At 67.3% G+C, this 22522-nt stretch overlaps 1 protein-coding gene across 2 annotated transcripts in view; it reads left to right on the top strand.

The window, feature by feature from the left end:
* The window catches only part of EEFSEC (eukaryotic elongation factor, selenocysteine-tRNA specific), a 110261-nt gene extending 88380 nt beyond the window's left edge, over nucleotides 1–21881 (top strand). The window contains exons 5-7 of one of the 2 annotated variants that reach the window (XM_070777024.1): nucleotides 2788–3444; nucleotides 7976–8132; nucleotides 21503–21881. In XM_070777024.1, coding sequence (XP_070633125.1) covers nucleotides 2788–3444; nucleotides 7976–8132; nucleotides 21503–21690 — 1002 coding nt within the window. In that variant the 3' untranslated portion in view covers nucleotides 21691–21881. The remainder of the gene's footprint in view (nucleotides 1–2787; nucleotides 3445–7975; nucleotides 8133–21502) is intronic. The other variant, XM_070777025.1, reaches the window with a different exon arrangement.
* The last annotated feature ends 641 nt before the right edge of the window (nucleotides 21882–22522 follow it).

Genomic DNA, 22522 nt, shown 5'->3' with positions numbered 1-22522 from the left:
CTCTGCGCGTCAGAAGCGCAGCCCAGCCCCCTTCTCAGCATCTGGTGATCCTGGAGGCTGTCCTCGCGTGTGTTGTGGTGGCTCTGGCTCCTCTGTGTCCTACGCTGCAGAAACAGCACTCACAGAGAGCTGGGCCAAGGGCTGCGGTGCTCGTGGGCGCTGGTGGGGCTGACGCGTGTGGGGTGATGGGAGAGGGGCTTCCAGAGGGCACAGGCCTCACCCCCAGGCCTCAGTCCCAGATCTGTGAAGTGCGGTCATCGAAGCCATCTGGGGGTGGTTGGGCGAACAGTGAGGACCAGCTTGTCACTCGACGAGTGTCCTGCGGACGCCGTGTCTCTCCTCTGCCCTCGCCGCCGCTGGCTGGGTGCCCGATCCTGCAGGCTGGTGCTGTGCAGGGCAGAGACGCACGCCTCAGGACCGCGCCTAGGGCCACTGCCCTGCCGATGTTCAGAGGCCTTAGAAAGCGCCCCCGTCACTGTGAGCCCAGCCTTCCGCCGAGGGCCGCAGATGCCGGAAAGCACAGCGCGGAGGCTCAGAAGCCAGAGAGAGCCCCTGAGGGCGTGGGGCCAGGCCGACAGACATCTGTCTGCTCTCCCACTAGCCCATCCCAGACCCCACGGGGCGAGGGCCTGTCCCGCTGGGGCTCTGCTGGCCAGAGCGGGGCGCTGAGGGGCCAGGTCTGAAGTCTACCAGGCTGGCCATCAGGAGGCACCGCTGACCTCCGCTGGGGCAGGGGAGGTGGCTGGGCCCTGCCTCAAGCTTCAGAGCCTTCTTCCTGGATTCATGGTGGGGGTGTCCACCCTGCGGTCCCCAGCGCCACCCCAGGTCAGCTGGTCGGGTGGTCAGGGGACAGGCCGAGGGCCAGGCCTGCCTCGAGGTCCCGGAGCTGATCAGCCCAAGTCTCAGCCTGTTTGCCTTGTGACCTTGGAGACATCAAAAACCTCTGTTTTCTCATCCATAAAATTGAATGTAAAAATATTGACCTGCCTTGTAGGGTTTTATGAAGAATAACTGGCCCGGAGGATGGTAAAGCTTGTTTATTAATCAGAAAGGGCCAAACTGCTCAGCAGGCATGAGCTCGCGCTTGGAAAGCGTTGGCTTGCTTGATGGTGTTCCTCCTCCTCCTGCCAGCTCCCCCGCCCCCACCGCCCCCGTCTCGTCTCTGGCCGTCACTCATCACGCCTGTCCTTCCACATGTTGGGGTGCTTCCCCCGTGGAGGCTCAGGTGCCCCCCACACATGGTGCGGCAGGCACGCTGCAGGGACAGGACCCTGCGGAAGGCGGTGAGCGCGCGCAGGGCTGGGGAGCAGGCCCGCAGCGCGGCCAGGGTGAGGGCCCGCGGACGGCTCTGGCCAGGGCCCCACGCACCGGGCAGGGCTGGTGTCAGGTGACACTCTGTGGTCACTCGGTCACCCCGCGCCACATTCCTGGAAGGCCACGTCCCGGCGCCCGCGCGGACCGTGCAGGGTGCCTCTTTCTGATTAATCTTGACGGTGGCTTTTGACACCGCTCCTCTCACTTTCTCTGCCCCCTGACCTCCTGGTTAGGTGGTTAATGGTCTTTAAACAAACACTGGGGTTTCAGGCTCCACCGGCAAGGACCGGGCTCCTTCCGCCCAGCCCCCCTCCACGGGGAGGAAACGGGGGTTCCACACCCGACCTCGTAGACTGGGCGCCCGCAACCTAGCGGCCAGCGCTGCCTTCCGTCGAGGGTGTCGGTGGGGGGTTTCTCTCCTCTGCTGCTCTAAGCAGAGGTCCTCTGAAGGTCTCGTCACCCGACGTCGGTCTCTGCAGATGTGTTGCTGTGTGTGTGGGGGGGGCCTTTTCTGCGCCTGCTCCTCATTTAGCCGCCTTGGGCACAGAAGTGTGCTGCTGGGGTGGGCGTGTGAAGGTTTGGGGACAAGTAAGATCCGTCGCCCCTGGTGGCTTCCAGCCGCGCCCCCCTCCTCACCGCCGCTGCAGCCCCCCACCGCCTCCACACCTCCAGGCACCCCGGTTGTGAGTGGACTTTCCCTGACCCCCGCACAGCTGGCTCTTGTGATCAGGGTGTCAGCTCAGACACGGCCTCCGCAGAGGTCTTCCCTGAGCTGTGCCCCAACACAACCAGACTGCCCCAGTCCCCAGCCGGGGCCCCAGCATCATGCTGAGGCGTCTCCTCTAAGCATGGCGTGAACGACGCGCAGACTGGGCGTGCCTGCACACGCCCTCCACACGCAGCGCCCTGCGTCTGTCCCGCTCATGCTAATGGGCGGCGGCGCTGAGCAAGTGCCCGCGGTGCTGCGTTCTTTGCGGACACAGCTGGCCCTGTCCCCACACCTGGAACAGCCCGGCCCGCAGCGGCCCCGGGGCCCGTGTGTCTGGTGAATGAGGAATGGCTCTGCCCGGTGGCGCCCGCAGGCTGGCAGCGGGCGGGTCTGAGCGGGCAGGGGTGGCACAGCAGGCAGCGTGGCCGGGAGGCGCTGGGGCAATGCTCTGCCCATGGGGGTCTGGGCAGCCGTGTTTGTCCTGCACTTTCGAGGCAGCCAGGCAAGGCCAGGCAGGCGGGGCATGGGGAAGAAAGTGCAGGACGGAGCCTGGGTGGGAGAGGGGCGCGAGGGGCCCCGTGGTGCAGTGGTCAGCCTGCAGTGACCACCGCCCACAGCCAGGCCCGGGCGCCCCGTGGACCTGCTCCGTGCAGGGGCATCTGATCGGGAACCCGTGGCTGCTGGCAGCCCTGGGACGCTGACCTCTCCGCCTGGGCCCCCGCCCCAAGGTGCCGACTCTGAGCCCACTCTCTTGTTCCGCCCAGGTGGTGAGGAAAGTGAAGTCCATGCAGATGTTCCACACGCCCGTCAGCTCCGCTGTGCAGGGGGACCGGCTTGGTATCTGTGTCACCCAGTTTGACCCGAAGCTGCTGGAGCGCGGCCTGGTGTGCGCCCCCGAGTCCCTGCACACGGTCCACGCGGCCCTCATCTCCGTGGAGAAGATCCCCTACTTCCGGGGGCCCCTGCAGACCAAGGCCAAGTTCCACATCACCGTGGGTCACGAGACGGTCATGGGCCGGGTGATGTTCTTCGGCCCCGCCCCCGACAGCCTCGACCGCGAGCCCGTGCTGGACTCCTTCGACTTCTCCCGCGAGTACCTCTTCCAGGAGCAGTACCTCTGCCCGGGCCCGGACCCGGCTGCAGCCCACGCGGCTGAGGCCGATGAGAAGGCGGGCCAGGTCTCGGCAGGCCGCTGCCCCCGGCAGCAGTGGGCCCTGGTGGAGTTCGAGAAGCCCGTCACCTGCCCGCGGCTGTGCCTGGTGATCGGCTCCAGGCTGGACGCCGACATCCATGCCAACACGTGCCGGCTGGCCTTCCACGGTGTCCTGCTGCACGGGCTGGAAGACAGGAACTACGCGGAGAGCGCCTTGCCCACACTGCGGGTGTACAAGCTGAAGCAGAAGCACGGCGTCGTGGAGCGGGTGAGCACGCCTCCCTGCCTGCGGTCCTCAGACGGGAGCTGCGTCCACATCCTCTGGCTCGGCTGGTCAGAGCCAGGCCAGCACACAGGCGGGCCCTGCAGCTGCCTGGCCCAGCTGGTCAGCGCGGGCGGGCGGCTCCTTGGGCGGCCCCTGACCGTCAGCTGTCCCCGCAGCCCCACCTGGGAGCCCCCGCCCGCTGGGCCCTGAGCGGACACGCGTGCAGGCCTCCTTGTCCCTGTGGCTCCCTAGTGTCGAGTCCGGGGGTCAGTGATGGGGGTGGTGGTCCTGGGACCGACCGGTGTCTGCAGGCTCAGAGCCGCCCGCTGAGAAGCCAGTGCCAGGAACTCGGACACCCGTGGGGCCTGCCTGAGGCCCCCACAGGCGCCGCGGTCCTGACCCCCAAGCGGTAGAGCAGGGTTGGCCGTCCGGGTGCGGCTGTGAGTGTGTGTAGACGCGGGTGATGGGCGGGGTGTGCAGGGACTGTGGGTGGGTGTGCAGGGCCCTGGAGCCCGTGACTGCGGGCCGCGTGGCCTCGCCTCCGACCCCCTGTGCCTCATCCTCTGCTGGCCCCCAGCCCTGACCCCCAGGGGCCTCTGCGCATGCTGCCCTGGGTGCTCCACGCTGGAAGGCGTGGTGTCGTCGTCACCCTGGCTGCCTGCAGATGAGTTTCAGTGAGAGTTGGCACACCCGAGAGCTGGCGAGTCTCTTTCCCTCAGTTCCCTTGCTGGAGAAGCGGGGGCTGTGCACCCCAGCCCTCAGGGCCGCAGGCAGGGGGGCCGCCGTGTGGGCAGGGCTGGCCCTGAGCGCCAGGCCCCGTCTGCTCTCCTGGACTTCCCTCCTGGCGCAGCTGCCTGGGTCCCCAGCTGGCACCTCTCTCTCCGCCGTGCTGGGGTCAGCCTGGGTGTGCCGGCCCCCCTGGGCCTGGCCCCCACTGGCGCCGGACGGGCAGGGCCTACGGGCTAGGTAGAGGAGCCTGGGGCATCGGCCCAACCAAGTGTGGACACGCAGACGCCACCAGGCACGCTGGCCGGCTTTGAAGTCTGGGCGGCTCTGCTGCGGCTCCCGGCTTGCCCCGCTCCACTGCTGACGGCTCACTAATTGTGCCTGGGGCCCCGGGGAGCACGCCAGCCTGGGCGCAGGTGGCCTGAGACTGCCTCTGGCCAGTGCGGGCTCTTGGCTGTCCGGCAGCGCTGCCCGCGGTGCCCCAGGCCCCACCCGGACTGAGGCCACTCAGGGAAATCGAGACTCTTCTGGAGCCGCAGCCGAGCAGACCCCGCCTTGGGGAGATTGGATGGCCGCCCGAGAGTGCTGGCCCCACCCAGCACCCAGGTCTCTCCTGCCTTCCCCATGGAATCTGATAGCCCGTGCCTGTTGGCCCCCCTTTGAAAATGGCTTTTTCTGTATAGACAGAGGGCCAGGGCGGCTGGCCATGGTGCAAAGTGCTGGCTCTGGATCTGATGTCCCGAGCAGGTGCTGGCCTGGCCCAGCCGTGGACCAGTCCCCCCGCCCCCAGCCCAGAAGCTGTGGCTCTCTAACGGAGGCTGGTGGAAAGCCGATGAGGCCACGCGTGGGAGGGCCTGGCCCGTGTGAGGTGCCCGCAGTGTGCACCCACCTTTCATCCCGGAGCACGGCGCTTTGGTGCCCCTTCATTGGCACCGAAGGAGCTTCGCCCACGTCGGCGCCCAGGGATGGGGACAGTCAGGGAGGCAGGGGCCGTGAGTCAGGGCCGTGGACACCGGGCCTGTCCCTGTGGGTCGGCGCCCTGGGTGCTGGGCAGGCCTTGGTCTTGAGGAGTGGGCCTGGGCGCCCTGTTAGTGGGCGTTCGGGCTGGAGCCGAGCCCCAAGGCCTCTGGAAGTCGCCCGACAGAGTGAGGTGACTTGCAGGCCAGTCTCCACCCCTGGATTTGCCCAGGGGGCTTACATGGGGCCAGTCGCCCCCAGAGACCGTGTGTCTTCCTTACAACCACCTTGCAGGGGACACGCGTGTCCTGTGACCCCAGGATGGGGTGCTGAGACCGGGGAGGGACCGGGCCGCTGCGCCCGGTGCTGGGGGAGGCGCGGTCGTGGCAGCGTGCTCCTTAAGCCAGAAAGGATAGACGAGCCTGGATGCCTTCGTCCGGGGACCTGGTGCTGCCGGTCCTGGCGGCTCTGAGGGCCACTGGTGGCAGAGGTCTCCCGGGGCCTCGCAGTGCCCGCTCTCTGCGGCCCGTGCCTGGCAGTGCCCGTTCTCTGCGGCCCGTGCCTGGCAGTGCCCGCTCTCTGCGGCCCGCCCTCGCAGTGCCCGCTCTCTGCGGCCCGCGCCTGGCAGTGCCCGTTCTCTGCGGCCCGCGCCTGGCAGTGCCCGCTCTCTGCGGCCCGCACCTGGCAGTGTCCGCTCTCTGCGGCCCGCCCTCGCAGTGCCCGCTCTCTGCGGCCCGCCCTCGCAGTGCCCGCTCTCTGCGGCCCGCGCCTGGCAGTGCCCGTTCTCTGCGGCCCGCGCCTGGCAGTGCCCGCTCTCTGCGGCCCGCCCTCGCAGTGCCCGCTCTCTGCGGCCCGCCCTCGCAGTGCCCATTCTCTGCGGCCCTCGCCTGGCAGTGCCCGTTCTCTGCGGCCCGCGCCTGCAGCCCCCGCTGCCCCCAGCTTCGGCTTCTGCCGGCCGAGGCCTCGGCCCCTGGCGGTTGTCTTGCTCCTAGATCTCCCCTGTTCTCACCGACACCAGCACTCCCTCCTGACAGTAGCCCTTCTGGAAGAAGCCCCCGAGGCTCAGCAAAGCCCCGGGCACAGGCTGCAGGGCCGGGGGAGGCGGACCAGGCCCGCTTCCTGCGGCCCCCCTGTCCCGGCGCCCGTCCTCCAGTTGGAGTTAGGACAGTTGCCTCAGGACTTGGGCAAGTCCAGGCCGCGCCGCGGAGCCAGCTGGAGACAGACACACACGTGGCGTCGTACTAGGTGTGCCGCCGGCCGAGTCCCACTCGGGGGCCGGGGCGCAGGGCCTGCGCCTGGCGGACCCTGTGCGAGGCTCGTGGCACTCGAGGACTGGCCCATGGTCATGGGGCCGGCCGGCCAGGCGGGTCCTTTGTGAGTCTCACTGCCGAGGCTCAGCGCGGCCCACGCCCGACGTCCTGGGGTGGGCTCACGGGGAAGCCGGCCTCCCCGGGGGACGTGCTGGTGTCTGATCCCCGAGGGCTCCGCTGAGGCTGGGAGCCTGTGGAGACGAGCCTGACCGCTGCCCGCAGGAGGCCTCGCCCTCTGACCCCAGGGGTCACTGAACGCCAGCCCTGCGGCAGAGGTTTGCCGGGACCCATGGCCGCACCCGTCACTGCTGGAGGCCGTGTTCTGGGCGCAGGGGACGCCCTGGCCCCTCCTGGCTCCCCGGCGGGCGTCTGTCCCCGCTGTCCCCCCGCTCCCACATTGGCAAGCGACTCGGACCCTGTCCCTGAGCTCAGGAAAACCCTTGCAGACAAGGGCCTGCGGGTCCGCGGGGCTCTGAGGGCCTCCCTGCTCCAGCCAGCGGCCTCAGCAGTGATGCCGAGCTCGGGACTGGCTCCCAGGGCGGGGGACGCCCACGGCTGGTCCAGACCCATGGGTCCGTTTGGCTGTCGTCCTGGTCCTGCTGTCTGACTGGGCCCCCCACAAGGCTAGGACAGGGCTTCACATGCAGGCCCTTCCGCGGGGGTGCAGCTGGGGGCCCGTGGAGGTGACAGGCACCCTCACCCTCTGAGGCTGGTGACGCCTGCTCACCTGGACTCCCCGGTTCTGGGGGTTGGAGCAGCTGCTCCATGCAGTCCACCTGCCGCGGGCCCGGGGCACCCTCACACAGCCTTGCTGGCTGCCATGCGGAGGGCAGGGCCATGCCTGCGAGTGTGGGCACGGAGCAGTTCCCACGGGGGCGAGGCTGATGGCTCTCCGCGTGGCCTGTGTCCCGTCCGCCCATCACTGGGAGGGGGGGCACACGTGCCTGGTATCTGGCTGATGAATCTAGGAGGGTAGGGTGTGTTTTTTGCAAGGTTTTTAGGGTAAGTGGGGCAGTTTCTGCTCTTCAGAGCAACCCATCCAGGTCCTTGGCCAAACATCTTGGCCTCGTGGGCAGAAGTGCGATGTTCCTGAGCCTGGCTTGCGGAGACCCAGGAGGAGGTCCCCGCTGACTGCACGCCCACCTCCGCACGCTGCCCAGGCAGTGCCCAGGGCCCGGAGGGCAGGAGGAGGCCTCCCTGGCACTCTGAGGCTTGGTAGAGCTGGTGCTTACACACACGCCTGCACAGCCCCTTCCCCCGCTGTCTGCAGAGTGGGGCTGGCAGGGGGCCTGGGTGTGGGAGGTCGCCGAAGTGCAGGCGGGGCGGGCTTGGGAGTGGACGGCACCCCCTCGGCCTTCCTGAAGAGCTGTCGGCTCCAGGACGGGCGGGCGGGATGGCTGTGGGCTCGCGTCACCTCTGCGTATCCCTGCGGGTGGTGGATAGGGGGGCTGGTCATCAGCAGTGACGCGGGCTGACCACCTGTGCGTATGGCAGCCAGCCTTCCCCCGGCACTGACGCTCTCCCCGGGCGGGTGGGCACAGGTGCTGGATGACCACAGCGTGATTGGCCGCTCACTGTTCAAGAAGGAAACCAACATCCAGCTGTTCGTGGGGCTCAGGGTGCAGCTGTCCACCGGTGAGCTGGGGGTCATCGACAGCGCCTTCGGACAGAGCGGCAAGTTCAAGGTCCACGTCCCTGGTGAGTGCGGTGATTTCCTCCTGCTCGCGGGAACTGTCACCCTGCCAGGCTCAGCCCACGGGGCCTCGCGGCCTCTGCCCCCACTGCCCTGTGCCCAAGAGCCAGCGGGTCCCGGAGACGGCAGCTGTGGGCACCACGTCTGGTCTGAGCATTCAGGGCATGGATCCGCTTGGACCAGCAGCTCGGGGGGGGCACGCGGCTCCCTGGGGTTGGAGTTGCCGCCCCATTCCTGCCTCCCACTGGCTCCGAGGCGGGCCTGATCCCCGTGGGGCTGCGGCATGCGTCTGCTGCCTGGGGTCCCGCTTCGCCAGCCGGTGGTCATGGTCGTGGCGGCTACAGCGGAGGATGGGCCTCCCGCTGGCTCCGCAGGCCGGGAAGGAGGCCAGGGAGTCCTCTGGGTGTCCCGCCCCGCCCCAGGCGCGCTGGCCCTCTCACCTGGGACCGCACGGCCCACGGGGCCAGGCCGGGTACCAGAGGCCGGGCTGCAGGTGAGAGGGAGAGGCAGGGACTGCAGTGGCCAGGGAACTCAGGCCTGGGAGTCAGACTTCATCTGATGCACTTTATGTAGAATTTCCTGATGAAAACCTAGAACAGCCTGAACTACAGGAAGCCTGTCCCTGGGCTGTTTGCCCATCGCGACCCGTGACTCCTACTGGAGCCTCAGGACGCACGCAGGAGTGTCAGGGTCACGTGTCCACACTGAGATGTAGCACAGGAGCAGCGCCTTGTGCAGCCGCGGACACTGCCCTCCGAGACCTCAAAGCTGGACGGGCTCGCGGGACGACCCCTCCCCATGACACCCGAGGAGCTTCCCCCAAAGTCCGGGGCCTCACGGTTGAAGGGCCCGCATTGACAAAACTGCCGCTTCCAAAGGGTCGCCTCCGTCCGGAAGGCCCAGAAGGCCGAGGCCCTCCCTGCAAGACAGCTTGGGGACCCGCTGGGTGGAGGGTGGAGAGGGCGGGGGATGTGGCCGGCGGTGACGAGGGTCCCCCTGGTCCATCTCAGCGTTGCTGGCACCCGGTAACCCTCCCCGCATTCCAGGTCGTGCCTCCAAGGGACCCGGAGCCTGGCCGTGGGGCAGCGCCCAGGGGTGGGCCGCCACGGGTGCGGGGGTCCCAGAGCCACCGCAGGGTCAACCCGGGGTCAGAGGCAGGTCTCGACTGGATGCACAGTTCTAAGCATCCCCCGGATGACGGTCTGAGAAGGCAGAGGGACGGGGGCAGGCGGAGCCGCTGCGGCACAGGTGACCAGGCACAGGGGAAGTGGAAACTCACGTTGGTGCCGGGGGCGGGCCTGGCGTCCTGGTCTCAGTGTGGCGGTGGCCCCGCAGGCTTCACACAATGGCCTTTGGACTGCGCCGGCCCTCTAGGGTTGAAATGAAACTTTCTTTCCGGTAAGATGAGCCCTCCGCACGCACACCACCCCAGACACTGAGTCCCGCCCACATACGCTGCCTGGAGTGGATTCTCGGGCACCCTCAGGAACCTGTGCTTGGGACACCCCCTTAGGGGCACCCGCCCCCGGGGCCACACCACCCTTTCCTGAGACGCCGTGGGCTGCGTGTGCAGGCTCCGCAGCCCTGCTTGCCCGGGAGGCAGGAACACGGCTCCTGCAGAGAGCAAGGGCCCGCAGTCCACCAGACCCACCTGAAATCCTGGCTGGAGTTTTATCCTCCTGAGCCTCAGTTTCCTCATCTGTAAAATGGGTCTTTTGTGAGGGTTTTTTTTCTTCCCAACTTTTTAAAATAACTTGATCCATAGGGAAAAGTGGGAAGAAAAGTGTACTGAACACTCATGTTCCTCAGATTTCACACCTGTCGGCACCACGTCACGCTTGTTGTGCACATGCTAAGCCGCGCAGAGGAGGCACAGCGACCCCCACGTGCCCGCTCACACCCCTGAGGACGGCATCTCCCCACAGCCACCCTCACCTGGAAGGGCCCTTCCGGGGAGGAGGACCCAGCAGGACCGGGCCCGGCCCAGAGCGTCACGTCCCCGGAGGAGCCCTGCGGGGGGCCGTGGCCGGAGCAGGCAGGGGCAGCATGGCTGACGTCTTGACGTCACCTTTGAAAGGACTCGGAACACGAAGTTGTATGTAGCACATGCTCCCGACCGCGTGAAAGAGAAGTCTTACAGAGAAAAGAAAGAGAAAGCGAGTGAGAGCGTGGCGCTGGGAGGCTGCGCGAGGCTTCTGTCCTCTTTAGCTTTCTCCAGCACGCGGACTTCACTGAACGGGCCTGGCGGGTGCGTCCACGACTCTGGGCCGAAGACGTGGAGACCAGCTCAGACCCCAGCACCGAGCCCGGACCCAGGCCGTTCTCAGCCACGGCTCCAGGGTCACGGGGGCCCCAGAGTCACGGGAGGCAGCCCCTGCCGCCCCCAGGCCCCACCATCTAGAGGCCAGGGAGGCAGTGAGGTTCACGGGCTCCTCCTGCCTGGATGGATGAGTCACCCTTCGCTGGACTGCAGACGGCCTGGACCCGAGGGCAGGGCCCACGTGGGCCCCGAGCCCCAGCTCTGGGGCCGCGCTGTCAGGGAAGGCGGGCGGGCTGCACCCGGACGGTGGGTGGCACAGGGGGCTGGGGGCTCGGTGAGAGCTTTGGGAGGGAAGTGGGCTCACTCCAGGGGGGCGGCCCCTGTGCGCGTTTGAGCAGAGGTGGTCAGGGTCTGCGGTGTGTGGAGGTGGTGCTCCAGGGAGCCTGCACACTCCTCGAGGAGCCTCACCTGGACCCAAAGCGGCTGCTCAGGGCAGCGACCCTGAGGTGCGGGGACCCCCCAGGAGGATTCCCGGGCGGTCAGCAGCCCCCCAGGTCCTGTCCCCAGCCAGCCGAGGACACTCCATAAAGCAGCCTGGCAGAGAGAAAAGAGGGCTGCAGAGAGGTGAGGGCGAGAGCTGAGGCTTCAGAAAATCCCTGTAAAGTGAAAACAAACCGTCCGTCTCTCCCTGGCGCCTCACCCGACGGGCCTGTGGGGACGGCCGTGCAGAGGCCCGGTCCCGAGCCGGCCCCACGCCGCCCTCTCCGGAGCGCCCTGACCGGGGGGGCCGTGTCACTGAGTACTGGGAGCCCTTGGGGTGCCTCTTCCCCCTAGAAGAATGGCCCGCCTCGTCCCTCTTTGGCCAGTGAAGCACTTCTAAGCGATTGTAAAAATTATATGAACCCCATCGAAGAACTGTTACAACAATGTTTATACCCAGTATTTGAAACAAAGACAATGATATTATAAATAATTGTAGATGATGAAGATAGGCAAGAAAAAATAACATCATTAAAAGAATTTTACAAGACGGACCGTTCACAGAGATGGATGGAGTAACACAATACGGTAAAAATATCTGCAGTTAACATAAACACAGCCCCGTGGACAGAAACCATCTGCTGGCCCCTCACCCGGCCGGGTCCACGGTCATCCCTGCGGGCCGCGCCAGGGCTCCCTGTGCCCCGCGGGCCTATGCCCAGCAGGCCGGGGCCGCTTGGGAGGCCATCCAGGAGCACGAGAGCCGGGGCTGAGGGCTGTCCTCTCCCTGTCCTGCCGCCGGCCAAGGCCAGCCCGTCCGTGTACCCACGGCACCCGACGCTTCCTTGATGCGGAGCTGTGTCTCTGGGGTCGGGGACGAGTCCGTGGCCTCTGGGTGCCTCGGGCAGCGTGCGGTAGCAGGGCCGCAGGCCAGGGTGGCAGCCCGCTCCCTCCTCGTCCACAGCGGATGGATGGCCCCCAGCAGAGCGCATCCCTGCACCCCTTTCGCCTTTAATCAGTGTTTGATGTTCTTAAAAAAAGGTTATTTTTAACCCTGAAAAAACTTTGGCCACAGAGAAGAAAAGAGAAACCCCCAAAACCAGCGAGATGAGAAGAGACTCCCCCGAAACCAGCGAAATGAGAAGAGACTCCCCCGAAACCGGCAAGATGAGAAAAGACACCCCCGAAACCAGCCAGATCAGAAGAGACTCCCCCGAAACCAGCGAGATGCTTGAGCCCTGCCCCCGCCCTGACCGGGAGCCCCCCTCCCCCCATGCACCCCTGCGCCGCCTCCTGCGGCCGTGTCCCTGGCACAGGCAGCGTTGCCAAGGTTTCTGTGGTTCCGGCCTGGGCCTCGCGGGTGGGACCCACATGATGCTGCATCCCCGGGGGTCCTCGTCAACCCGCCCGCCCGCCACCCATCTGAGCACAGGTGGGCGTTTCCTGGGGGGCCCCGCGGCCAGCTGGCCTGGTCCCCACCTCGTGGAGGACGCGGTTGGTGGGCTCTGGAGCCGTGCAGCTCAGCCCTAAGTATCAGGGTCTGCGGGAAGACCAGGGCGAGGGGCAAAGGGACACCCCAACGTTCAAGCGGAGACTGGGCTGCTGTTAGCTGTTCCCCGTCTCTGCCGCCAGCCCCTTCCTGTCTATAACGCAGCTCAGAGCACCTCAGGTCCTGGGGTGGGAGGAACACTGGGCTCTCGTGAGGAAGCACCGTCTCCACGCGAGCCGGCCCGTGATTCAGGGGTCAGCCCCAAGCAGAGGGGTCGGCGGGGCCTCGGTCCACGAGCTCAGGACAGAGCTGCCACCGGAGCTGGGCGGGGCTGCTGTGGGCACCCCTGGCCACGTCTCCCAAGGCCGGGCCCTGCACCCATCTCTTCCCCTGACCAGGCTACTGGCCCCCGCTTGCGGACCTGAAGAACAAGCCTGGCAGCCTTTGGCCTCCTGGTGGCCCTGGGCTGACCTTGAGGGAACCGTCCTCCCCAGAGCCCACTGGGAGTTTGGGCCTTGCCTGCCAAGGGCAGAGCCTGCAGCCACCAGCAAGCCCACGGCTCTGGAGGAGGGCGCAAGCCTGACTGCCGCCCGGACCCTGGCTCAGGGGCCCCTCCCCGCAGCCCCAGGCCCAGCAGAGCCCCAGCCAGCAGGAGCGGTGCGGGCCGCAGCTGCCAGGTGTGTCTGAGCCTGTGCATCGCCAGTGTGTGCCCGTGTGAGTCCGCGCTCTTGTGTGTGTCTGCCTGTGAGTGTGTGTCTGTCTATGTCTGTGTGTGTGAGTCTGTGCCCGTGAGTGTGAGTCTGTGCCCGTGAGTGTGAGTCTGTGCCTGAGTGTGAGTCTGTGCCTGTGAGTGTGTGAGTCTGTGCCCGTGTGAGTCTGTACCCAAGAGTATGTGAGTCTGCCCTTGTGAGTGTGAGTCTGTGCCCGTTGAGTGTGAGTCTGTGCCTGTGTGTGTCTGTGCCCATGAGTGTGAGTCTGTGCCCGTGTGTGAGTCTGTGCCCGTGTGAGTCTGTACCCAAGAGTATGTGAGTCTGCCCTTGTGAGTGTGAGTCTGTGCCCGTGTGAGTGTGTCTGCCCGTGAGTGTGAGTGCCCGTGTGTGTCTGCCCGTGAGTGTGAGTGCCTGTGTGAGTGTGTCTATGCCCGTGTGAGTGTGTCTGTGCCCGTGTGACTGCCCGTGTGAGTGCCCGTGTGTGTCTGTGCCCAAGTGAGTGCCCGTGTGAGTGCCCATGTGAGTGTGTCTGTGCCCGTGAGTGTGAGTGCCCGTGTGAGTGTGTCTGTGCCCGTGTGAGTGCCCGTGTGAGTGTGTCTGTGCCTGTGAGTGTGAGTGCCCGTGTGAGTGTGTCTGTGCCCGTGAGTGTGAGTGCCCGTGTGAGTGTGAGTGCCCGTGTGAGTGTGAGTGCCCATGTGAGTGTGTCTGTGCCCATGAGTGCCCGTGTGTGTCTGTGTCCGTGAGTGTGAGTGCCTGTGTGAGTGTGTCTGTGCCCGTGTCAGTCTGTGCCTGTGAGTGTGAGTCTGTGCCCGTGTGAGTCTGTGTCTGTGAGTGTGTGAGTCTGTGCCCGTGTGAGTGTGTCTGTGCCCGTGTGAGTCTGTGTCTGTGAGTGTGTGAGTCTGTGCCCGTGTGAGTCTGTGTCTGTGAGTGTGTGAGTCTGTGCCCGTGTGAGTCTGTACCCAAGAGTATGTGAGTCTGCCCTTGTGAGTGTGAGTCTGTGCCCGTGTGAGTGTGTCTGTGCCCGTGTGAGTCTGTGTCTGTGAGTGTGTGAGTCTGTGCCCGTGTGAGTCTGTGTCTGTGAGTGTGTGAGTCTGTGCCCGTGTGAGTCTCTACCCAAGAGTATGTGAGTCTGCCCTTGTGAGTGTGAGTCTGTGCCCATGTGAATGTGTTTGCCCGTGAGTGTGAGTGCCCGTGTGAGTGTGTCTGTGCCCGTGATGTGAGTGCCCGTGTGAGTGTGTGCCCGTGAGTGCACTCCCGTGGTGGTGTCTTTCACAGAAGGGGGTGACTGAGAGGCCAGCTTCCTGACAGGGCAGTCATAAAACATTCATAAAACTTTTATTGGACTTGCCACCCTTCCAGATAAATATTTTTCGATTTTATGGGCTTGTTTTAGGGCCCTAAGCTTAATCATGGCTTTGTAGCTGCTTTAAAAAAAAATTAATTATTGTTTTGGCAAAGGGAGCCCCCGCCCCCACCCCAGCAAAGGCGGCAGCCCTCTGAGCTCATGAATTCCTGCCTCAGCTCTCGCCCTCTCCCTGCATGCCCTCGCAGCGCGCCGGGGTGAGCCTGGACGCGGAGGAGCGGGAGAGGAAGGCTCACTCCAGTCCCCACTGCTGCCCCGGCCTCGTGGGAGGGCGGTCTGTCCGGCCCATGGCGCCCACGGGAGGACGGGCTCGGGGTCCCGCTGGGCACTTGCCGCCCCGGCCTCGTGGGAGGGCGGTCAGTCCGGCCCACGGCGCCCATGGGAGGACGGGCTCGGGGTCCCGCTGGGCACCTGCCGCCCCGGCCTCATGGGAGGGCGGTCGGTCCGGCCCACAGCGCCCACGGGAGGACGGGCTCGGGGTCCCACTGGGCACCTGCCGCCCCCGTGGAGCCGCCTGCCGGGCTGACACGGGTGGGTTTGCACAGCCCCCGGCTCCTTCCTGCCCCTCGCAGGCCGAGCCGTGCCCCATTGACCCCAGAGCTCAGCGTGCTGCCGAGCGCTCTGCGGCAGCTCCGTCCTCCCCACGGTGACAATAGGTGTGTGCGCTAGAGGGGTCCACACACGCTGTGTGCACGCCGAGGGCAGAGCCCGGCTCCGTATGCGGTCACGCGTGCCCGGTGGGCCCCGGCGGGGCTGATGGGGTGTGCCCGTCTGTACTCCGCACTCTGTGCTGGACGCAGCCCTGAGTGCTCTGCGTCCCGTGAGCTCCCGTGGGCCTCATAGTTCAGAGACGCCGTGGAGGCTGTCTCCTGCTCCCGGGCCGCCGTTTTTCTTTCCTGTCTCTGCTGAGGCCACGAGCCCCAGGAAGGAGCCCCAGATGCCTCTGTCTGTGCACAGACGGGGCCACTGCGCCTGCGCGGGGTGGGGGCCTTCTTGGAGGCGGTGGCACTGCGCTTCGCTTGAAGGGGGCGGGGAGGCGGCCTGGGGAGGGCTGTCCCAGGCGGAAGGGGCTCTGGCTCTGCCGCCCAGAATATGGGGCTCGAGGGGGTGCTGGGTGCAGCGTGGGGCACCTTCTGAGGGGCAGGATTGGAGGTGACTGAGGGTCCTGGCTCCAGGAAGAAGGGCTGACCCAGGCTGGAGGGGCGGAGAGAGGGACAAAGATCAGGCCAGACGCGGTGGGTGACCAGGTGACGTGAGGGCGGGGGAGCCAGGACGCGCTGAGGGCCAGGCGTCGCTGCACTGTGCCAGGCGCCTGGGGTCAGGGACCCTCACGGCCACAAGGCGGATAGCTGTCAGAGCCGTGCCGTGGGCACGCAGTGACCGTGCCACCAGGCTTGGAGGGCACGCTGGGGCGCCCCCAACACCTGCCTCCCCTGGGCCTGCGAGAGCCGGCCACAGAGGGTGGACCCTGGAGCCCCTGTGTCCGGGCAGGAGTGTGGAGGGACCCAGCTGTCACCCCCGAGCCCCTGTGGCAGTCCGACTGCAGCCCACCCGCCCGCGTGGGAGCCGAGGCCGATACGTGATCAGACCGCCACCCGTGAGCCCTGGAGCCGACGCCGCAGCCTCTGTGCCCCTTCGTTACCCGGATGAGGCTTCTTCCCGACTCGTAAAGATGACAGTTTTAATACGTGGGATTTTTTTTTTTTTTAAGAAAAGCAACATGAAGAAGACTTTTATTGTTAATAAGCTCTACCTTTTAAACCAGTTACCATAGTTTCTGCTTTAGGTATTTTGATTGAAGGTTAACTGCCGTTAGAAAGTGTATGCATTTAGGGAGTGAGTGTCTGGAGGATTCAGATTCAGCTTTCTTGCCGACGGGGACCGTGTCGGTGGGGCCACCGGGTCCCAGGCCTGCACACACCAGCCTCGGGGGGCTGCGGGTGGAGGAGGCCCCGCAGGAGGGTCAGTGACCAGCGTGGGCTCCCGGAGGCAGGGCCGGCGGGTGTGTACCCCCAGCTGGCTCATCCCGACCCAGGAGCCCCCGCTCAGAGCCAGGGGGAGGCCGGCGCGAGGCCGCCGGGAGCTGACCAGGCCTCCGCAGCAGCGGCCCTGCCTCTGGGGCCTCCTGTTGGAGGCGTGTGTGCACAGCGTGTGCGCGTGTGTGCTCTCTGCAGACCAGCCTGCTCTAGGACTTGTGTGTGTGTCGGGGGGAGGGTGCTGGGTGGGGTGGGGGGCGAGGAGAGGCCTGGCAGGAGCGAAGCCGTGGGTGCGGGCACACAGGTGTGCAGGAGACGCTGGCAAGGCCGCGCTGGAGAGCTTGGACGCCGGCCCGAGGAGCGGCTGAGGATTGCTGAGAGGGGCGCGCGGGTCTTTGTTCTGGAAGGATCTCTGGCTGCCGACCCACGGGCAGATCAGAGAGGGAGCTGGCCCGAGAGCCTGGAGGCTCCTGCCAGGAGGCTGGTCCTGGGCCTGCTCTCCCCCGCGCTGGGGCGCCCACTGCCGCTGCAGGGTCCGAGGCCCGCCTGGGGCTCCAGGCCGTAGCCCGGGAACAGCCCTATCACGCCTACCCTGGCCGAGGGGAGCGGGAGCCGATGCTGGCGCTGGGGGGTCCCCGGGCGCCCAGCAGCCCCGCACCAGCTGTGCCCCCGTTGCAGGCGGCCTCGGACGCCTCTGCCCAGGCCGCCCCTGCGACCCACCCTCTGTCTGATGCTCGCAGCCAAGTCATTTCCTACTTCAGAATGGTTTTCTTTTTCACCTTAAAACAAAGTCCTTCCTTCCGCACGGCACCCTACTTTCCCTCCCCACACACGCCCGGTCGCCAAAGCCTTAGCTACATTGTGATTTCAATTTACACAGTGTGGGGAAGATTTCTGCAAAGGGTCCTTTTTTGTTTTTGAAGAATTCATCATTGCTGCTAAGAAGCTTAATATAAATTAAAGGAGGAATTAGGCAACATTAAGACATCAAAATAGGGGTGCAGACGCCCACTGCCTCGCCTCCGCCCATCAAAGGGCCGTGAGGACCCGTGGAGCGCGGGAGCCTCAGACGGGCCCGTTGCCGCTGCCGCCTCCCCGATTCCCTTTGTCGTAGGCGGAGCACACGTCTGATAAAAGCCTAATCACCTTATCTTTTTAAAGCAAATTGCATCTTTGTTTACATACGGGGTCCGTAGCAGGATGGGGAAGGAGGGAAACTGGGCCCCCTCTGCCCAGCCCGCCAAGCTCGAGGCTGGGAGCGTGTGAGCAGCCTGGCCTCCTGGAGGAGGCGTTCCATCCAAAGTCGCCATCCCCCAAGTTCGGCAGGAGGGGAGTCAGGGTGCCAGTCCTCAGGCGGCCCTGCCCGCCCACCCCGCACTGAGCTCGCTCCTCCCGTGCTCCACCACCCATCCGGCTGCCCGTCCTCCTTGGCCCCGGCCGGCCTCAGCCACACCCGCCCCGTTCTGAGTGGGGCTCTGGCTGGACTCACGGTCCCTGTGTCCTCTGAGCTCCCCAGTCCCCGTCACCCCACCACGCGACTCCCACAAAGCGACCCCCCACCCCCGGCCTGCCGCAGCGTCTCAGCTCTGCCCAGAGCTGCTTGCCCCGGGAATGGCTGGACTTGGGCCGGCCAAGGGGGGCCACTGCGGGGGCCGTTGACCCGAGCCGTTTGCAGGGCTCCGTTCCCACTGGAGGGTGCGGGCCGCCCACCCGCGTGGAGGCCCCTCACCCAGGCTGGCCCCTGACATGAAAGCCACGCCAGCAGCTGGAGGCAGTTTGGCGGCTTTGATGGCCGTGTCGGGGCGGCACCCGCGGCCCGGCCTTGGGAAACAGTGCGGCCACATTCTTCCCTGATTACGAGCCCGGCCCGGCCAGCGGCCTCCGGCCCATTGTGCCTTTGTGTGGGGCTGGCGCTCGGTGAGAAAGGCCAGCCCGGCCCTGGGAGAGTGTCCCCAGGGGGAGCCGCGGGGAGCAGCGTCGCCCCCAGGGTCACGCCCGCCGCCCCCAGGCCGCTGGACGGGGGCAGGGGGGCAGGCCGCTGGGCTCCGAGAGTCCCCAGGTTTAGGGAGAAGGGGCAGGGACGCCTGAGCCCGGGTTCAGGCGCTACAAGCACCTGGAGCCTGGCGGCCCGCCCTCCTGCCCCCGCCAGCCGGGTCACGGGCGGGCCACTTGCCCAGTGGGCGGCGTTTCCCGCTGGGTGGCCCCCGGTCTGCTGCCCTGCGCACCCAGGCGGGACCTCACCCACCTCTGGTTTCATCCGACACACCCGCCTGCTCCCACAGGCCAGACCCCCGTCCCCGCCCTCGCCCCTGACCGGCCGCCGGGGAGCTCCTGCCCAGGGGGTTCCGGGAGGCCCCGGCAGCCTGGCTGGGATGGTGGCTGAGGAGGAGTCAGCAGAGAGGGCAGGGCACGTGGCCAGACGCGGTGCCCTTGGTGTGGTGGCCGCGGGGCCACACTCAGGACCCAGGATGCGAAGGAAGGGAGAGGCGCCGTCACCTGGGCGGAGGTCCACATGGCGGCCCTCGGTCAGCAGTCGCCCAGGGCAGTGGTCCCCGGGGTGGCAGGCGGTGGGAAGGGCCACCAGAATTCAGCCTCGGCGGCTGAGACCCTCCCTGTCTGCCTGCGAGCCCGACTCGGGGGCACCTTGCGGACACGGAGCCCGCAGTCCCCCCGGAGCCCTGGCCCCACAGCCCCACCAGCACGGGGCCAGATGCTTGCTGTCCCCAGGCGTCACGCTCCCCCCAGGACTGGACGCTCAGATGCGGCCCTCAGCCCTTCCACGTGGCCGGTGCGCGGCGCCAGGCCCCCGGGGTCCCCCTGGTCCTTCCCGGGGGGGGGCCAGCCCACGGCCCCGCCCCCGCTGGCCTGCAGGCCGCCCGCCCGTCTTGCTGCTGCTTCCTGCCTGCCCCTTCTCAGACCCAAGCTCTGAGAACCGTCCCCGGCGTCTCCCAGGCCAGGAGCACTGTGCGCAGGCTTCCGGGCGACCACCGACGCCCTGACCTGCCCTCCGTCCACGCCACTGGCCTCTCAGCCGAGGGGAAAGGCCACCATGAAACAAGGCGGCTCCCAGTACCGTTGCCAGGAACCCCAACAGCCAGCTGCCCCAGCGGATGCTCTCTGCTGGTCAGCGTGCTGGCCCCGTGTCCAGGCTGCCCCGTAATGGAGCAGAGGGCAGCAAGAGACTCTGCATCCTCGCCAGCGCCTGGTAGACTCCCGGCTCTGCTGCTCCGGGCAACGCGAGGTGTGTGGCTAACAAGAGCTCTCGCAGCGAGATGGCCGGCAGATCAGGCCGCGCCTGTCTCCCTGCCAGGGGCCGACCCTGGGAGCCCCCTGCCTCTGCAGCCGTCAGACCTCACAGCACCAGAGGGCCCAGGCACCCATGCCGTCCGCCAGGGTTGGTGCCAGCCCCCGCCCTGCAGGAGGAGCCTGGAGGCAGAGGGCACCTGCCGGCCTGGCGCCTGCGGGAGGGCTGGCCCGGGGCCCTTCCCACGCCCTGCGTCCTGGCCCAGGGCCTGCAGTTCCACAACCCACTGCCCAGCAGGAGCCTGGATCCCCAGGGCAGCGGGCCCCTCGGCCACCCCGGCCACCCCGTCCCGGAGTCTCCTCGGCTGAGCGCCCGGACCCCTGGGCGGTGGAGAGGTGGGCGGAGCCCCTGTGCGGGGCTGGAGTCTGGCCTGTGCGGGGGCAGGGCCGCCCCGACCGCGCCTGCGGTCGTCCCCGTCCCAGATGCCCAGAGCTGCTCCTCGCGTGGGTCCCCTGCTGCGCTGTTTCCCACAGTCTGCCTCAGGTGGACACCCCCGCTCCCGGGTGACGGGCTGGGGGCGGCCGCCTGCATTCAGCCCCAGACGTGGCCCAGAGTTCACACGCCCACCCAGCCCAGCCCCCTCAGGCCCCGCTCCCCACGGGCATGTGGGGTGTGGGCGACAGGGGTCTTCCTGGTGTGACGCAGGGCTCCTCTCCTCGGGGAGCCAGCCAGCGCCCAGGCGGGGAGGGGAGGACTCCCCAGACGCCGGCACAGGTGGGGCAGGGGGCGCTCACCCGCACCCTGCAGGCTCCTGACACCCAGCCGGGGGTCTGTGGCTGATGGAGCCCCTCTGTGTGTGTTAGGAGTGAGTGCCCGTCCTGGGGCACAGCGGCCTGCCAGGACCCTCGCTGCCCAGAGCGGGAGGGCACAGCTCACTTCCCCCAGGACCCCCGGCAGGGTCGCAGAGCTCACAGAAGGGGAGTGGCTGGTCCTGGGGTGCCCGCTGGTGCAGGGCTGGCTTGAGCTTCAGCCCATCCCCCCAGGGCTCCCGGGTACGGTGGCCCCCACCGGCGGCCCATGAAGAGGCTGCCTCCTGCTGCCCCCAGGCAGGCTCCTTGTAAAGACAAATCCTGCAGAAAGGGGCCCTGGCACTGGGGAGGGCAGGGCGTCCGCATGGAGGAACAGCATCAGCCGTCGTGAGCGCGCAAGGTCCCAGGACCGGTCGCAGGAACAGAGAGCAGTAGGCGGCGGACGCCAGCAGGAAGCGAGTTCTGCCGTCGCTCAGCCAGCAGCAGAGTCTGCACCCGGCCTGGGTGCTGAAAGGAGCCAGGGATCCGTGGGGCCGCCCTACTCGGCCTGGAGTCAGGGGACAGCGTCCGCCAGCACCCAGGGAGGGGGTGCCAGCCGGAGCTCACCGGCCCCTCCTTCCGCCCTCTTACCCGCCGGGGTCCCTGGGCAGAAACGTGATGCCGCCCGCAGAGTCACCCCGGGCCGGAGAGTGTCTGGGGTCTCTGGTGAGAGTCAGTGAGTGCCCGGGGCAGCGAGCCGTTCACGGCAGGAGAGGACACAGCCAGCAAGCACGGGGCTGCCCCAGGGGCGTGGGCACAGGCAGGGGGCTGGGAGCTGGTGGGAGCCTCGCTGAGCCCCAGGCCAGACGGGCTGGTGCCGGACAAGCGTTGGGGGTGCTGCGGGGGCACAGGAGGTGTGGATCCGGCCGGTGATGGGGGGGGGGTCCTGGCTCCATGGGGGGCCGGCGGGCCAGGCCAGTGCTGGGGGGTCTGGGCTCCATCCGGGGGGTCACTGCAGAGTCGGGGACCAGATGGAGTGACGGGCTCCCCCTCTGTGCCTCGCAGGTGGCCTGAGCCCCGAGTCCAAGAAGATCCTGACGTCCGCCCTCAAGAAGCGGGGCCGTGCTGGCCGGGGCGAGGCAGCCAAGCCGGAAGAGGCGGAGCGGCCGGAGCCCGCCCAGCCCGTGGGCCTCAGCCTGTCCTTCAAGCGCTACGTCTTCGACGCCCACAAGCGCATGGTCCAGTCTCCCTGAGTGCCCGTCGGCCCCCCAGACCCGGCCAGGCCTCAGTGCCAGACGTGCCTCCGCCTCTGGGTGCTCCCCAGAGGCCCCGGGGGGCTCTGTCCCCGCACCCCCGTGCCTCTCGCTGGAAGAGCCGTCTTGAAAGGCTCCGGGTGTCCCAGGCTGCCCAGTTGGCAGCCGCAAATAAATGCCCACGGTGCCCACCTGCTGTGCTTGTCCCTCTGCTTTCACGGGCGCCCCCTCCCTCCCAAGGCGAACGTCAGGAACTGCCGAGGCTCCTGATGGGCCTGGGGCCACAGGAGGGACCCAGACGCAGCACCCAGTGGGCTGAGGGTGTCCGTGAAGCGTCAGGCCCTTAGGCAGCCTGGGTGGCCCCGGGGTCCCCTGGACCTTGAGGGAGCAGCCACGTCCCGGAGGGCACCTCCCAGAGGAACACCCATGGGGATCGGAGCTGCGGGGGCCAGGCCAGTGCCACAGGGCAGGAGGCAGGCCGGGGGCTGCCCCCACACACCGGCACCAGGAGCTCCCAGGCCGGGCGCTGAGCCCCGCAGAGGCCCTCAGAGCCCCACAGAGCCCCCTCACACCCCACAGAGCCCCACAAAGCCCCTCAGAGCCCCACAGGGCGCCGCAGAGGCCCTCAGAGCCCCCTCAGAACTCCTGAGAACCCCATAGAGCCCCACAGAGCCCCTTCACACCCCGCAGAGCCCCACAGAGCCACTCAGAGCCCCCTCACGCCCCGCAGAGCCCCTCAGAACCCCACAGAGCCCCCTCACACCCCGCAGAGCCCCACAGAGACCCCTCACGCCCCACAGAGCCCCACAAAGCCCCTCAGAGCCCCACAGAG

The sequence above is a fragment of the Bos indicus genome, chromosome 22, assembly GCF_029378745.1.
Source record: "Bos indicus isolate NIAB-ARS_2022 breed Sahiwal x Tharparkar chromosome 22, NIAB-ARS_B.indTharparkar_mat_pri_1.0, whole genome shotgun sequence".
NCBI lineage: Eukaryota > Metazoa > Chordata > Mammalia > Artiodactyla > Bovidae > Bos > Bos indicus.
This window is presented reverse-complemented; position numbering and strand designations above follow the sequence as displayed.